Source organism: Nelumbo nucifera, chromosome 3 (genome assembly GCF_055504915.1).
Source record: "Nelumbo nucifera cultivar China Antique chromosome 3, China Antique-T2T, whole genome shotgun sequence".
NCBI lineage: Eukaryota > Viridiplantae > Streptophyta > Magnoliopsida > Proteales > Nelumbonaceae > Nelumbo > Nelumbo nucifera.
This window is the reverse complement of record NC_142651.1, coordinates 10,196,940-10,213,117: the sequence shown is the minus strand read 5'-3', so window position 1 is coordinate 10,213,117 and position 16,178 is coordinate 10,196,940. Positions and strand designations below refer to the sequence as shown.

At 37.4% G+C, this 16,178-nt stretch overlaps 1 protein-coding gene across 4 annotated transcripts; it reads right to left on the bottom strand.

Moving 5' to 3' along the window:
* Positions 1–335: 335 nt before the first annotated feature.
* On the bottom strand, positions 336–13,899 carry LOC104593241 (potassium transporter 6-like). 4 transcript variants are annotated; one of them, XM_010253012.3, is made up of 11 exons: positions 13,610–13,899; positions 13,111–13,296; positions 12,820–12,947; positions 9,331–9,862; positions 8,742–9,228; positions 8,606–8,659; positions 4,324–4,584; positions 4,185–4,237; positions 2,234–2,357; positions 1,895–2,149; positions 336–1,522 (listed from the first exon to the last, which is right to left on the bottom strand). In XM_010253012.3, exons 4-11 carry the CDS (start codon positions 9,367–9,369, stop codon positions 468–470), a joined length of 2,328 nt encoding a protein of 775 aa, XP_010251314.1. In that variant the 5' UTR covers positions 9,370–9,862; positions 12,820–12,947; positions 13,111–13,296; positions 13,610–13,899; the 3' UTR covers positions 336–467. The 4 variants fall into 4 exon arrangements, with proteins under 4 accessions (XP_010251314.1, XP_019052551.1, XP_019052553.1 ...); XM_019197006.2 differs by having other exon boundaries at positions 13,111–13,899; XM_019197008.2 differs by lacking the exons at positions 12,820–12,947; positions 13,111–13,296; positions 13,610–13,899 and adding an exon at positions 9,951–10,104.
* Between the last annotated feature and the right edge of the window lie 2,279 nt (positions 13,900–16,178).

The window sequence follows — 16,178 nt, the reverse complement described above, 5'->3', positions numbered from 1 at the left end:
TTTCATATAAATAGCCTTGTACCTTGCACAAAAAGCCATCTTATATCTTGATTACCAAGAAAAGAAAATAAGAGTGTATGAGATACAAGAGGAAACTTGGGCTGTATTCGGAGTTGAGGGTTTGGCGAGAAGGCTGTGAAATACTGTAATTGTAATCTTCATTTTCTGATAGTGAATTTCTTCTCCTTCGGTTGCTTGTGGACGTAGCCTAATATGCCAAACCATGTAAATCTATGTACATTTTGTTCTTATTTATCTACTTGTCAATGATATATTTTGTTCCTGGGTTTGTTAGCATCACAACATTCTGTGATATATGTGAAAAGCCTATCAAATGGTAGGGAGAAAAAAATAGATGACCTTGTATGAACTGTGAAAAGCTTTTATCTATCATTTACAAATTACAAGCTACAAAAAGGGGAAGAAAAGAAAAAAAAAATACAAAGAGACTACATGGATAATCAAAACTAAACATAATACATCATCCCCACCTCCAGAGTAGAGGCATGGGGGATGTTAAGTGCGTATGTAGGTCCTCTGCAGTTTCTCCTAAGGAAATCGTAGCCAGCATTTATTACCAGTTTCTTTATTAGGCTTGACCCCCGTTTCGCCCTCATGTAGGAATGTCCGAGAATGAATGCCATCCCTGCTTCTCTTGCCTCCATGAGTTCCCGCAGCTCATCTCGTGTACTCGGATCCATCCGTGGGCTCTCGGGCACCACGAACCTCACTCTTTTCTTGGGCTTCACTGGTGACTGTATCTCCCTCAGCTCTGATGGGCCTGCCATTTTAGCAGGATTCTCATCATCTTCATACACCTGTATCCCTTCTAAATGAGTTGAAGACGTCCCAACAACTGTCATTTTCTCGTCATCCTTGTCCAAGTCCACTGATCCTACATTGGGTTCTGTTTTCTCTGACCTGACAAACTCTGCTATACTACAAACAAGATCCTTCTCGAAGTCCAAGTCATCCTTGTGGACATCACGATATCCATAACGTACAATGCACCTATACAGCCTGTACTGCTTTGGGCCAATACGACCCACAAGGAATCGTTCCTCGGGCCGAACATATGGGACAGGGACCGACTTGATGCAGAGGAAAACCAAAACCTGGTGGAAGGCTGGGAGATTGGTGACAAAGTGAGAAAAGATTGCAGGGATCCCAGAGACAAGACCAGTGTCAATAAGCCCAATGCCTCGTACACGAACAATGCCCAGGCTGGGACCCAGGCTGAGGATCCAATTTATAGAAACCTTGTTCTGGACATCATATTCGTACTTCTTGAGTGTGCCGTAGTGCCACACGTACATGACAATCAGAAAGATGAAGGCAAGGGCAATCGGGACCCATGCACCTTCAAGGAACTTGATAAGGGAGGCTGAGAAGTAGAGTGCCTCGATGGTGCCGAAGAAGAATATGAAGCAAACAGCTAGGAAGACACTTTGATGCCAGCAGAGGACTATCACTAGGGACATCAAGCAGGTGGTGACCAGCATGACAGTTATAACCGCCAAACCTGTTACAAAGGGAATAAAAATAAGTAGAACAGCAATAAGCACGAGAATAAGGTAATTCAGGGAAACTTGGTTTGATATGCAGACTACCTTAAACCACTTCCATTTAATGTCATGCACCAAGTTTAAATTTTTAGTTCTCAAATGGACTCCATTAAAGGAAGTAATTACTTTAGATTGATTGGTGATGTATTCATTTGAACAATGTGAGTCCTTGTGTTGTGGTTCTTTTCTATTTCATTTTCTTCTTCTATTTTCTACACTGCCATCAATATGTGTGGTCATGCTTCCCCCAAATGGTATCAAAGATTATGGCTGTGCTCTGTGCACATAAAGATTAAAATACTATTTTATTTTCCAAATCATTGACATACCTGATGCATTACCCATCCGCTTCGTATCTCTGAATCCAATGGTAACTGCCAAACATAGCAGCATTAAAATCCAGTTGATTTCGGGGATGTATATCTGACCATGTATTTTAGATGAAGTGTGAACTATTTTGACTCTTGGAAAGCAACCCAAGGCAGAGCACTGTTTGATTATGGAGAAAGTCCCTGTGATGATGGCTTGACTTCCCACTACCGCTGCAAGTATAGCTATTGCCAGAACTGGCCATCTTATTTCCTCTGACCATTAAAAATTTCAACCAGATGAAACTCAGGAGGTTCATTTAAACTCTTAATGCCTAAAAGAAAAGGCACGGTTATTACCTGGTACTGATACATAGAATCCAATCCTGTAGTCACTTTCAATCATGTGATGCTTGGACAGATAAGCTGCTTGTCCCATATACGCAAGTATCAAAGATGGATAAACCACTAAGGTGAAAGCAATCTGTGGAAAAAGCAAGTCCATTATGCAGAACCTAAACATCTCAAATTCTGAGTAAAATAAAGAAGTTTTATGGAATCATTTATGGTCAACATAAAGAAACAAGACACAAAGATCAAAATCATTAGTTGTACTGCACCATGGAAATTGATGCAATAAATAATTAACAAGTTATATCCGTCTTAAGCAGAACAGCTAATGGGAGAGTGCATTTTTTAGTTACCTAAATCAGAGAAAGTTTTGAACATTTAGAATTCCACTAGAAGTGTTGCAGAGAAAAATTTCCCTTTGCAAGTTGAGGAATTTTTGGTAACAAATAAAAATGAAAATTCATTAAGATAGAGAAGAAGAAGAATTACAAAAGGGTGATAAGGATTCACCCACATATCAAGGAAAAATAAAAAACACAAAACCCCCAAAACCCTCAAATTTCCCTTCCAGCTCTCCAATTTTAGCTCCCCAACCCAGAGCCCAGACATCCAAACCTGAAAATACAAAAACCAATAGGGAACAAACAAAGAAGCTTAGACCCCCAATTTACCTGAAACAATCTAACTGACTGACCCTTAAAACATCAAACCCTTTGAACAATGACAATAGTCCTCCCCTTGATGATCATCACTCCTTTCAAATAAATGCCCAATCAGATGCGTTATTCACTAGGTTCAACAACTGCCTCAAGAACCTCTTTGGTCCTTTTACTCACCCTCTTTGTCTTTATTACCCTACTATTGGGTCCAACCCTAAATAATTCCCCTTTCAATCTGGCAAATACTTTCGAAACATGAACAGTCCGGGTACTTTTCTGATTTCTGAATCTTCTAACTGCATTAGGTATGACCTCAGCATCCTTTGAAGCCTTGGTGTTAACATTAATTTTTTCTAATCTAAAAACACATTCTTCTCAAAGAGATGATCAGCCACTGCCTCGCCACTCTCTTTCAGCACACCCCCCATCTTTTTCTACAAACTGCAGCTCAACTTTGTCTTCCAAATTTCTGACTGTGACTCCAGTTGAGGATTCTATAATATTAACTACTTGAAGTTGGTTCCTTGCAAATCATTAATATGCTAAGTTTAAATGTGAAAAATAGCTTACATCAACTCAAAAAGGGCAAATAAAGTGATGAAGTAATTTTTGAGGGTAGGGATGCATGAATGAATTTGCAGAGATAAACCCAAGGAATTGCAGAAAAGAGAGGAGAGCAGAGAAGGATTTTCATTCAGCCCTTCTGTAGTCTGATGACCATGTAATTGTCACAATTGGTTGTGTAGGTAATAGGCAAAGAAATTTCAAATTTGATCCCAAGGCATGCACACACACACACACACACATTAAATCAGTTTCTTTTTAGATTGATGCACTTCTTTTGGAAAGAATTAGGTGACTATTGTAATCTTCTTCTTCCTGTTCTTTCTCATATCTTTTATAAACTCAGCAATTAGGTGAACCCTGACACAAAAAACTATATATCCTGCAGGTGTCTCTTTTCTATTGAAGGGGGCTGCTGAGTTGGTTTATAGTTACATCAAAGGAGCAGTGACTTGGATGTTACTAATGGTGATGGTTTCCAGTCTGAACAGCAGCAAATTAATAGATCTGCAGGCACATGATGATATTGTAACAGCAAGAAGGTTAAATAAGAGAGGAGCATCAAATGTCATGACTAAATAGAAATAATACAAAAGTCAGCAGTGAGCAGACTGATTCAATCACAGCAAAAAATTTTAATGAAATTATAATGTCATTTTGATGGATAACAAGCAATCACCAAATTACTCATAAAAACAACTTCCATTAATCTACAGAGGTTTAATTGTTATTTATACCTGGATTGACAGCTGGGAGAAGTGTCCAAGATCAGCAAACATAGCTTCTGAACCTGCAAATGGGGAATAAGTATTAAGGGGGAAAAGCTTTTGGGGTAAACTGCACGACAACTGATGGTAATTAGTAATATTTATTTACCTGTAATGCACAATAGGATCCCACCTAAGGACATCCAACCTCCTCTTTGTGTTTTCTTCAAAAACTTGTACATGTAGTAAGGAGAGAGTGCTTGATACACATGGGGGTTCCAGTGGAAAATATTATATACACCAATCACACTGATGCATAAAAGCCATGTTATAACAATTGGTGCGAACATGAATCCTACTCGGTGGGTGCCATAATGCTGGAGGGCAAATAAACATACCAATATGACACAGGCAATTGGAACCTCTACATCTGAAATTTTATAAAAATTGAACACAAAGGAAAATTAAAATAGAACCATGAAATATATTATTTAGTTTAAATATACAACATTCAGTGAAAAAGATTATGGAATGAACAGATTATAGGCCTATGGATAAATTTACAATAACATTCCTGACTTTCATTGTGCAGGTTAAAAGTCAATAGGCATTACTGTCATATATTCAATATCTAATTTTAGCATATGCTTTCAAGAGACAAAGAAGTAATTAATTTCAATAAAAATTATGGCAAGTTCCAGCTTTTCAGAAGGACCAGTGTATGGTGTTAACATGTAGGTAATTCCTTGCTTACAGGTAAATATGTATGTCTATTATAGATGACATAAATAAGTACACTACATTTTATTCAATATTATCCTTAAGAAAATATTAGCAATAATGTATGAGGTGTTTTACATGTTTATTTCCCAATGCATCATTCTATATAGATTGTTCTATATATATGGTCAGCAAGGGAAAAAACGGTAACAATAGCCAACATTCCCAAAATGAGGACCAAAGTAATTTCCAGACAAACTGAGATTACACAAATGACAATGCATAATGAGCTGCTACATTTTGAAAACTCAACCCGAATTCATTAGGGATTATGCCCCACTCCTGGCACATAGGCAGACATAATATACACAGAAAACAAAGCAAAAAGATATCCACTGACTCCGCACAATTCCCTTCAAACTATGTCTTGGTAAATAAAGTCTAAAAACAGATAGGAAGCGCCCCAGGTCTCATGAAAATCTGATTTGTGGTTCCAGAACTGTCAATTGAAATTTGATGTTCAAGCAGGAGCTACATCATTTCATCAGGAACAGGACAAGGAGTTTGTACCTATGGTCCAAGAGGTCCTTGTCCTTAATAATGCAGCCAGTCCTTTCTCAAGACAAGGACCACTAAAAGACCATAACAGGCTTTACAATCTTTTCCCAAGCTCTAAATCTTGGGAAACCAACAAATCTGGCAAACTTGATTAAGGAAAATATCAGAAAATCCTTAACAGAGAGAATCTTTACATTTTTCTTCTTTCTTCTCTGTTTTCTAATTTTTCCATTGGTGAAGCCAATTGCTGGTAGGAAAAAGTAAGCAGTTAGCTAGTAGTATCCTTGAATCTCTTGGCCCCATCATTATTTTCAAGCTCAAGGATCTTTTGAACAATCTGGCACTCCAAAAGAATATGCATCTTTGAATATAACAACAGTTTCTTTCCCTCTACAAATTTGCATTTCTTAATAGAACATTTCTCTAAAGTCTAGTTTAGAACCCAAATCTGATAGTAGTTAAACAGGTTGGAGTTGCCACCTGTAGCAAATAAAAGGATAGAAAATACTAAAGTACCAGCTATATTGAGACAGTTGAAAAGGCTAAGGAATAACAAGGAGTACAAATTAAGACAAAAATGAATGTTCAACATAAGTGGGGACCATACCATGCAAAAAAAAAAGGGTTTAGTGTTGCTAAAAATAAAAATAAGAAAAAAGAAAAAGCATGACTTTGATGAGGTTTAGATGGAAAGGCAATAGATATGGTCATTTTCAGCATTTCTTAGTCTAATGGGCATGACTCTAGAATAGGCCAAACCTACCATGCATGAGCTCTTGAGAGGAATGCTAACATCAAAGAAATTGTAACCGTTCAAAGAACTTTGAGACTAAAACAAGTTATAGCAATGCTGCAAAAGAACTCAAAAGGTAATACATATTTGACAGGAGTCTGCTCCATTAACTCTCCATGAAAAGGTATGCATATCATTATATTCATACCTTTACATTTATCAAATTTGTGCCGCTAATTAAACTGAAGTGGTTTTTAAAATGTTTACAGGCACCAATAAGTTTGATTTCTAATCTGTCCCAGAATATGTCTACCAAATGTTGCTTTTGGTGATAGAAAATAAAAATAAAAGTTTTCAAAATCTTAATACCATGATAGCTGAAATATTAACAACTGAGAATGTAACAGATATGTGGGATGACTCATCCAGGTGAAACTGGATAAATACTACATTTATTAAGCAAAAAAATATGTTTGTTGTTTGGATGTTGAAAACTTGAGTACATTTGCATGCATACATAAGAAGGAAAAAAAATCAACTTGTGGCATCTAATGTTAGATAGTCCATGTTTGTATACCACAGGTTTGAGCCAAAAATGTGACATCAAAAGGTAACAGATAGGTCAAAGTGACATGAACTTTTTTTTTTTGAATTGTAACAGAATGGTTGGAGAAGGGAGTTGCATTGAAACAAGCCAATATAGAAATAATCCAGAAGAGGAAGCATTATGATGCTCACAAGGAGTAAAAGATGAAAACTACAACAAATAAGTTGATCACTAAAATGACAGGAGTTATAATGATGATGATCAGAGGGAAAATGAACAACATAATGAATAAGATGGTGAAAAGGCAACAGTCTCTCTCTGCCCTCTCAAGAATGTGATTGCAAAGGTCAAGACCGTTATGTAGGCAGAGGCTAATGAATATCCTTCTTATGATATGTTGTGTACAAAATTTGATGTAATACATACACATCTATAAGTACAGTAGGATTATGACATGTAGAATAAGTCACTTGGGCTTGGATAAAAGCACTTCTCTTTAGAGAGACAATCAAGAAAGATGTCCATTTATAAGAACCTGATACGTTCCATTTTTGGTAAGGGAGCACTCTTTATTGGCAATCAACAAAGTTATTACTCTTTGTTTATTCTCAATAATAAATAATAAACAAACAAAAAGTGGGAACAATAAGTTGAACTTGGATAAAAGCACTTCCCTTTAGAGAGACAATCAAGAAAGATGTCCATTTATAACAATCTAATACATTCCACTTTTATTAAGGGAGCACTCTATATTGGCAACCAACAGTGATTGCTCTTTATTTATTCTCAATGATAAATAATAAATAATAAACAAATAAAAAGTGGGAACAAGAAATTGAACTCTGACATTTCCTAGATTGGAGCAGAAAAAAGGAAGAAGGGGGTAAAAACAGAAAGTGGATTCACTACTTTGTTGAAGCCACAATTTGGCTCTGAAAAAATAATGCCACAGAATCCAGATAGTGGCAAAAATTTACCACACTTCCTTCGTTTAGGCAGAAAGAGAAATCCAGGGTGGGGGTGATCTTTCATTTCCATCTGGCTTTTCCATTTCTACCCACCCAATCCTAAAAAACAGTCCTAAATTATCTCCGAATGCTTCAGGCAAGCAAAAGAGGCTGGATATGAATAATTATCTATGCAATATAAGTTAAAAGTGTCTAAGTTGTCTCCAGTCCTCAATCAATCATGATGTTCTATTTAATAAACTCAAAACTCAATTCGTCAATTCCACAACCCCACCTTTGTGATGGAATGTCTGTTGTAGCATGCATCCCTTAATTATAATCCATGGATTTTGCAATGTTAATTGGCTAGAAGGGTGAAGGCACACAATAAACCACTTTGTGGAAGATGATAGTGATCTTTGACCTTACTAAACTAGATTGATTGAAAAATTGCTTTTGCTAACCAATAAGAGAAAAAGTACGTTTTTGCTACATTACATACAAATCTTCCGCCTGCTGATCTATTGGTCACATCAAAGATAAATTAAGTTAATCAGCGGTAAATTTTGTAACTTCGGAAAGGAATCTACTTAGCAGAGGACAGATAAGATTTTTGGAGTGTTTTTAGTTTCTGGAGATTGGTATAGACTTTTTTTTTTTTTACATGTAGATAGACGTCTGTAAATGATCCCTGGCAGTCTAGCTTAGGGATAAACTTCCCCTACGTTAAAAATTAATTATTAGAAGGGGGAAATTGTTGTCATCTTCAGATCTTATTCAAAGATTAAAACCTTACTGAGCGTCTTGTAATAGAGAAAAGAAGCTCAATTTCTCACGCAGGGACACCAATCCCCTAAGCCTACTCCAGCCAAAGTTGGACCTGTAGCCTGCCGTTTTTAAAGGTGATTGCAGAGATCTTAAATATAAGGTAGTTCAATGATCTTACATTTGTGATGCTCCTTAGACATCGAAAGCTCAAGGCCGGACACCGCAGAAAAAACTGCAAGCAAGAGCATTAAAAAAATTCCATGAACAGAGATCCCGAATTTTCAAACAGAAATAGAAAAAGAAACTCAAAGTACCAGAAATTGCAGGAGTGAGGACCCCGTCACCAATGACCATGCATGTTCCAATCAAAGCCAGAATAAGCAACACTCTCTGCAACACCTTGTGCTTCTCTAGCGTCGATTTTAACTTCGAACCGTAACTCGTGTCCGGCGGACCAATGCCATCCTTCTTGTACGTTGATAGCTCCTCATCTGCGACCTGGCCACTGGGCAAGAAGCTGACTCTGGCGTGCCGGCACAGCAATGAATACAGCGCAAAAGTCCCACCTTCGCCGTTATCGTCTGCTCGGAGCACGATGAATACATATTTGAGCAGCGGTACCAAAGTAAGAGTCCAGAACACGAAAGACAATACCCCATAAATCTCCTCGTTTGTCTCTGAGTGCTGAATGTCCTCCGCAAATGTACTCTTGTAAACGTAGAGAGGAGAAGTGCTCAAATCCCCATAAACAACGCCCAAGCTCTGATAAGCCAGGGTCAAAATAGTCCTCCACGATTGTTTCTGCAATCACAACAAACAACAAAATTACTCCGATCAGAAAAGTGGGACTACACGACGCTCTAAAACACCGCACTGGCGCATATTAGCAAAAACCAATCTCACCTTGACAGGGTTCCCATAAACCCCACTTTCCAAATCCATGGCGGGCAAACTCAAACTCCAAACAAATCCATTTTCTACTTCAAACTTGAAGAGCACGAAGATTAAAGAAAAGACCTTCCTAATAAGAACACTTTGAAAATGCAAAAAAAAAGGAAGTTTTAAAATGAATACAGAGCAACCGGATTATTGTTTAGGATTATAAATTGCAGTTGAACAACCATCAATGGCGACATCTGAATAGCAAACACGAAACTCCACAAGCAAATACAGAAAGCGAGCTTTGAAACGTCGAGGGTGGTTGGATTAAAAGAAGACGATTCTAAGAAAGTATTTTTTGGTTGCGTGGAAGAGCGCGCGTGCGGTAGGGTGAGAAAGTTTGTTTTGTAGTTGTTGGGTTTGTGCGTTCGCCAATTCTTGTTTCAGCTGCCCGGTCCTCGGTCCTTCGTCACTTGTTCAGTTGTTTGGTTCTCTTTTCTCTCTCCCTTTTTTTAGCTTTTCTTCTCTCGTCGGCCTTTTCTTTCTCCACTTGGCTCTGCGAGAAAGAAGGAAAAACTGAAAAGGTTAGCCAAGTGCTCTGAAAACGAGTAGGCAAAACGGGAGCTTTGTTTAATTGTTTTAACCTTTAACGTCTAACGCTGACACCTCAGTAGTTGAGCAGAACACTTCCCTTTTCTTTTTTTGAAGTGTTTTAACTTTGAAACGGTTAGCCAAGTGCTCTGAAAACGAGTAGGCAAAACGGGAGCTAGTATTTCAGAGGTGGACTGAACGGTAAAAACCCCCTTCTTTTTTATTTTTTTGAAGTTGAACAGAACACTTGGTATTATTGACCAGATTACTTGTGTATTGCAGAAGAAATCATGAGAAACAAATAATTTGATGACTCGAACGGGTGGGCTCAGATCAGCAAGGGTACGTCGGTAGGCCTTGGTGGTTTACTGAGTTGAGTAAAATTGCCCCTGAGATTGACATGATTCCTAATCGACCAAACCAATTTAGACTTTTCGGATGGAGCCTCCACCAATGATATATTGGGTACAGCTGCAGTTGCACCTCTGAGGAGTCCCGAATTAAGTTCCGAATCTTTGAAATCTGGACAAATGATTGCAAGAATCCTAAATTTTGCAGGCGCACCACCTAAGGGTATAATGTCAACCTTGGTTCAGGGTGTCAGCCCGGTTTAAATACGACCCCACTTGGGGGACGTGGACAAGTCTCAGCCATAGGGATTTGCATGCTTCCACCAATTATTTATGTGTATTTTGTTGAAACTGATATTGGTTTTAGGATTTGATCAACCTCTTCATCTTTACTATATATAATGCCGATACTTATTTCCCGTTCAGAATATCTTAATGGTATTACAAATTCATAGTGTGGTCACAGGTGGAGATTGTCGAAAATTTTCAAGTTTTGAGGTCTATGATATGGAAAAGATATGATATCTAAAATATTTTTGACTAAATCAACTGGTATTATGATGAATTTTGATTAGTAAAAGTTTCTCTTCATACCATATCTTTTCTGCATCATAGACTTTTTTTCATAAAATCATCGAGTCAAGATGTTTAAAAAAATAGAAATTTTCAAAATTTAAATGCATTTATCATCTTTTTACCCTTTTATTTTTACTTGTATTTGTAAATGATACATGCCACTATATTAGTCAATATAATTGATACTGTATGTTTTTTTTTCCATTTATAAGAATTATAGGGATGAGATCTGTCAACCTGAAGTTTTAAACCTTTATAGGGATGAGATCTATCATCCTAAAGTTTTAAACCTTTGAAAATGTGCATGTATTGACCTATCCATTCGTGTCTAGATGTATCAATAAGGACCTATCATATCAATATTTTAATCATTGATATTAATTTATTAAATTAAAACAAAAGAAGAGTCAAGACACAAAAGGACGTGTTTTAATAGGTAAACGATACAATTCCTTTTAATAAATGAAGTAGCAGGAATGGAATCGGAATACAATATCTTTGAGAGAAATCTCAGTAGCAAACTGAATTATTTAGGATCCATTTGGTTCGCAGTTAAAACCAGAATTGGAATTGGAGTAGGCTATTCCCATAGTCTGTTTGATCCAGACAGAACTAGGAATGAGAATTACAATTAGTAGAAATGATATTTCATTCCCAAGAGAGGGGCAAGTAATGATCATTCCCTCAAATAGGAAAATATCAGGAATGGAAATGAGATTCTGATTCGGCCCAACCAAACAGCTGGAATCGGAATAGCCCATTCTGATTCCGATTCCAGATCTCTATTCCTAAGAAGCAAATAGGGCCTTAGTAAGTTAACCCAACTCAATTATTATAAACCTAATTATGGATCTTAATTCAAACTTCAATTTTTTTTTTTAAATAGCAAAATTACTAAACATAATAGATCTTACCCAAAGTTAAAAAAAAAAGACCGAAAAGGACTTATTTAAAGACTTATAAATAATAGTAAAATTCCTAAGTAACCGATTCTAGGATTGTAGAAGCAAAACCTGACTTTGTATGACTGTCATCTTCACATGTCATATATATCATTCGGCACCAAGACCCTCCAATCTAATTTCTTCTACTCATCCCGCTCTAAGAAGTCCTCAGTCACAACCAATAAGTCAATCAGTTCAACGAATTCAGTCATTATCAAGCAGCTACAACAACAGCATGCTTGCAATGCAATGCCATGCTAGCTTATATTGTTATTCTCCATTCTTAGCTAGTGTTAACTTGGGCAGGTTTTGAAGAAATGAACTTAATTCCATTTTGTCTTAATATAGTCATAAACGACACTACTGTAGATTAAGACATCGTGCATTAAAATTCCACTATAAAATCATTTCCACTCACATGGCCTAGTCCTGGTGTCCAAACATGGTGCAACTAAGCAAACTAAAAGAATTATACAATAAAGGCAGCTCCTTTACAAGTACCAGTAATACCCAGGAATCTGAAAGTAAGTGATCAAGAAAAGGATAATTAAAAGAAATTGAATTCAAGACCTCACAACCCATTGCCTGCCCAGCACATGGACGTTCATGTGATTAGGGATCAAAATTATTCAAAAATTCAATGAATATGTGTGGGTCTCAAACCTGAACCTCTCAAAGTGAATGGAATCCAGTTCCAGTCCACACGTGCTTGTCCCTTAATTTACAATTGCTTGACACGTGGGACTGTTCAGGGTCTCTAACAGCATTGGTTTAAAGAGTATAATAAACAAATCAAATGGAAGCCCATGTTCTATGGACCCCATTGAGGTAAAAAGGAAACAGAAAGAATATAGACCAGCTACTTCGCTAACTGCCCTTTACAGATGATGATATGCAATCAACTTGCAGTTGCAGTTTTTAGTCTAATAAAAGTCTGAAACTGTGATGATTTTACAAAAGTAGCTTCTTTTTTTCTACATAAAAAGTGGAGTTTCGAGTTTGCTGGAACTATGAACGAGTTAATCTAGTTCAATGAAGTCAATTCATCGTACCTTGCGTATATACAGTGTGGTATGTTACGAGTAGATGAAAAATTGAGAAGTCCTTTTCCCTGTTGTTTTCGATTCAAAAGGAGAATTTGTGGAGAGGGAGATAGCGGGATCGTGCATCAAAGAAATCTCTGGAAAGAGAAGGAAACAGAGCAGATAAGCTAGTCCTATTATTTCATATTTTGTTTCGAATATAACTAATTTAAAAGCATAAGCGCCTACAAACAAACAAAACATGACACAGAGTAAACCTATCACCTTTAAAAAAGAAAGAGGAGAGAGAGAGAGACTTACGTATGCAATTGTTCGGCCATATTGCCTTTTCTGAGTGGATTTCCAGTGATTTGTGGCAAGTCGCTTCCACTTCTCTCGGTCTTTTGCCGCCTCTCCTGTCTAACTCTCTTCAGCCTTCAGCTGTGGTTTGGTCTTCGATGAGATTAGAGAATCGTTGGAAACATAATCCACGATTCCGATCTGGATCTGATTTTTTGTTGGAAAAAAAAGACAATAAAGTAAAGATGGATAGACAACCTATGTAACTCGATCAATCTTTCATGTCATGGTGAACGAGAAAAGAATTAAATAAAAGGAAAAGAAGAAAAGATTCTAAACTTCAATCGTTTATTTTCTACTGGTTTTGGTGTATGAAGTAGGTATAACTAAGCAGGCTGATTCGATTATGAGTTCAGTTTTCAAACAAGATCGGCTATATAGACTTTACGATTAATCTATTTTTGAAATTCGGCCGCAAGAACAGTGACGGAAAAAGAGCTATGGAATCAAAATTTAAAACCTTCAACTTCAATTCAGTCTTTGATCCATGGATAGAGAGAGAGATAGAGAGAATGTGAAAAAGAAACGAATAGATAGATCTAGATCTGCAACGCCATCCTTAAGAAAATCAGCTCTTGAAACTTCAAAGAAATCCGATTTCAGTATTTGTTAAACGATCGAAACACTGTAACAGCATTAATCGTTGGAATCAGCTGGTAATTCAGTTTATACAAATTATAAATTAGGGGCCCGGCACCGAACATTCGGGTGCTGTGATCCTCCGTCTGCTTGAACTGTGGGCTTTTTCCGGGGAAGTGGGAACTCAACAACCCTATAAACTGTAGACTGTAGACTAGAGAAGAGTGATAAGCATGGAATATGGATATGATCGTACTTTTGGCGTTTCTCGTCCAAGTGGCCCTGCCTAAACCTGAATATCCACCGAGCCCTGGGCCACACTTGAATAGCTCTTTTCAATCCTTCATTCCTTGACCGAACATTATGGCATTATAATTAGGCTATGTTTGGTTTGATAGAAAATAAGAGGTAGAATAGAGTTGAAAAAAAAAAGTTAACGAATCCCTCAGCTTTCTCCTTCCATCTTTCTTTCTTATTTTCTATGACACCAAATACAGCCTTAGAGTTTATTAGACCGGAGATGCAGGGTAATGCGTACGTTAGACCTGTAGGATCCAATGAAGAGGGTGGTGTTGTATTTCGGATTCATCAATACAAATTTGTATGAGAGAGATTTTTCTATTTCAAGCGTCTTGAGTTGATTTTTTTTTTTTGTCTAGAAATAAAGACATCATGCTTGGCTAAATGGTCGACAACAACATTGCCTGTATGATGAATGAAAGAAATAGAGCTTAAAATCATGAGGAAGCTCCTACACTAACAACAATATGATGAATATGTCATGGAACCTCTAGAGTAGGGTTTAACAAGATGTTAACTCACTTTGGCATGTCTCCTAGAGAAATGGAATTTAGACCCAATTGCTTAGCAAAAAGAAGCTCTTCCTTTGAAAGCCAAAGCTTCAATTCCTTCTGATTGGCTTGGTGCAACATTACGAGCACATCCCATGTACAATAGACCCCAATAATTTTTGTATTATCATTTCAATGCCGCAGCCCATCCGGTAGGAGGCACCATCCCACCAGGGTTTTAAAAACCTACCACTGGAATCGTTCTGGCCTCATCCGGATTGAATGTGTTGGATTTTAATCTCATAAGAGATTAAATCCAATGGGTTTGATTGGTCAATTATATGAGAAATTGCACCTGCACACTTGATTGAAAAATGAGTTTTTTTCTTACAAAACTCAGTTTTGAACTTGTCCCACATTAGAAAATTATAAGTTTTATTTTCAGTATTTAAATAGGAGTTGATTTACACTCCTTAGAATTAGTAGAGGAGAGTATGGGGATTCGATACCGCGCAACGCGCGCGCGTGTGCAGCGCAATGAGGCGCTTTAGAGGCGCACTTTGGTTTTGGTGCGTTGCTGACCATTGATCACTGTTGATGAGATCAACGGTCACGATTCGATCAAGTGTGATCAAGAGGCACAATTCAAAGTTATCAGTCGCTAACTGTTAACTACTTTTTAAACAGTCACAATGTTTGAAATTGTGACTGTTTAAGGTGCCTTCTCTAAACCAACACCTACATTTTTCTTCATACCTCTTCACAAATTATTTAAGGAGCATGAATCAGACTCCAGAACACAATTTCGAAATTCACTCTCTCTCTTAGTCCGGTCTGCTACAGTCTCACAGAAGGTTTCTTTGGAGACTCTTCAACTTTGCTAGTTGTAGATTCTCGCCCAAGGCTCTGTTGTATCCTGTGAACGAATTTGCCTGTAACCCAACAGCAAACCCAGTAAAACTGAGTGGGGGCAAATAACGTTCTAAAGACAGTATCTTCAGACGCACCTCAAAGCTTCTCCTCCAAAGTTACAATGACCCCATTTTCATGGATGTCCCATTTCAACAAAAAATAAAATAAAATAAAAAATGTCCAATACCATTGAATATGTCGATGGTTTGACCTCCTGAGTCAACAAGTCATTTACCAATTGAACGGTTTTCGGGCCTAATTGTCCAACCATCCAGGTCAATTACGGTTGGAAAACATTGCCACCCACATTTACTTTTAGCATCAATGGTGCAAGAGGACTTCAAACCCATACACAACTCAGTGTATGTATGGAGCTCACGTCGTCCGTATTAGGGAATTCAACATGTCACTTATATAATTTTATGACCAACAGACTCCAATGAGCTAAAAAATTATGGGCATTTGGTGTTGCACTTCTTTTCTTCGAGGTATCTTCCCAAGGAAATTAACAACACAAACTTCGCTTTCATTCCTACCCACGATCCCATGAAAATCTCACATTTCAGATCCATCAATCTCTGTAATATACTTTACAAAATTATCTCCAAATGGTTAGTATCCAGAATGCAGCCTCTCCTTGAGGAGATCATCTCTCCTTTCCAATCTGGGTTCCTCAAGAACATGCAAATTACAGACAACATTATACTAACCAAAGAGATATTGAACTTCACGAAACATCAAAAAAGG

What these genes read in the sequence shown, in the direction of transcription:
- LOC104593241 (XM_019197006.2), bottom strand. Translation starts at nt 9,369, where the DNA reads ATGGATTTGGAAAGTGGGGTTTATGGGAACCCTGTCAAG. An exon ending in GATCCTATTGTGCATTACAG is followed by an intron (nt 4,238 to 4,323) that starts GTAAATAAATAT and finishes CCCCATTTGCAG; the next exon opens with GTTCAGAAGCTATGTTTGCT. An exon ending in ATTCTATGTATCAGTACCAG is followed by an intron (nt 2,150 to 2,233) that starts GTAATAACCGTG and finishes TTTAATGGTCAG; the next exon opens with AGGAAATAAGATGGCCAGTT.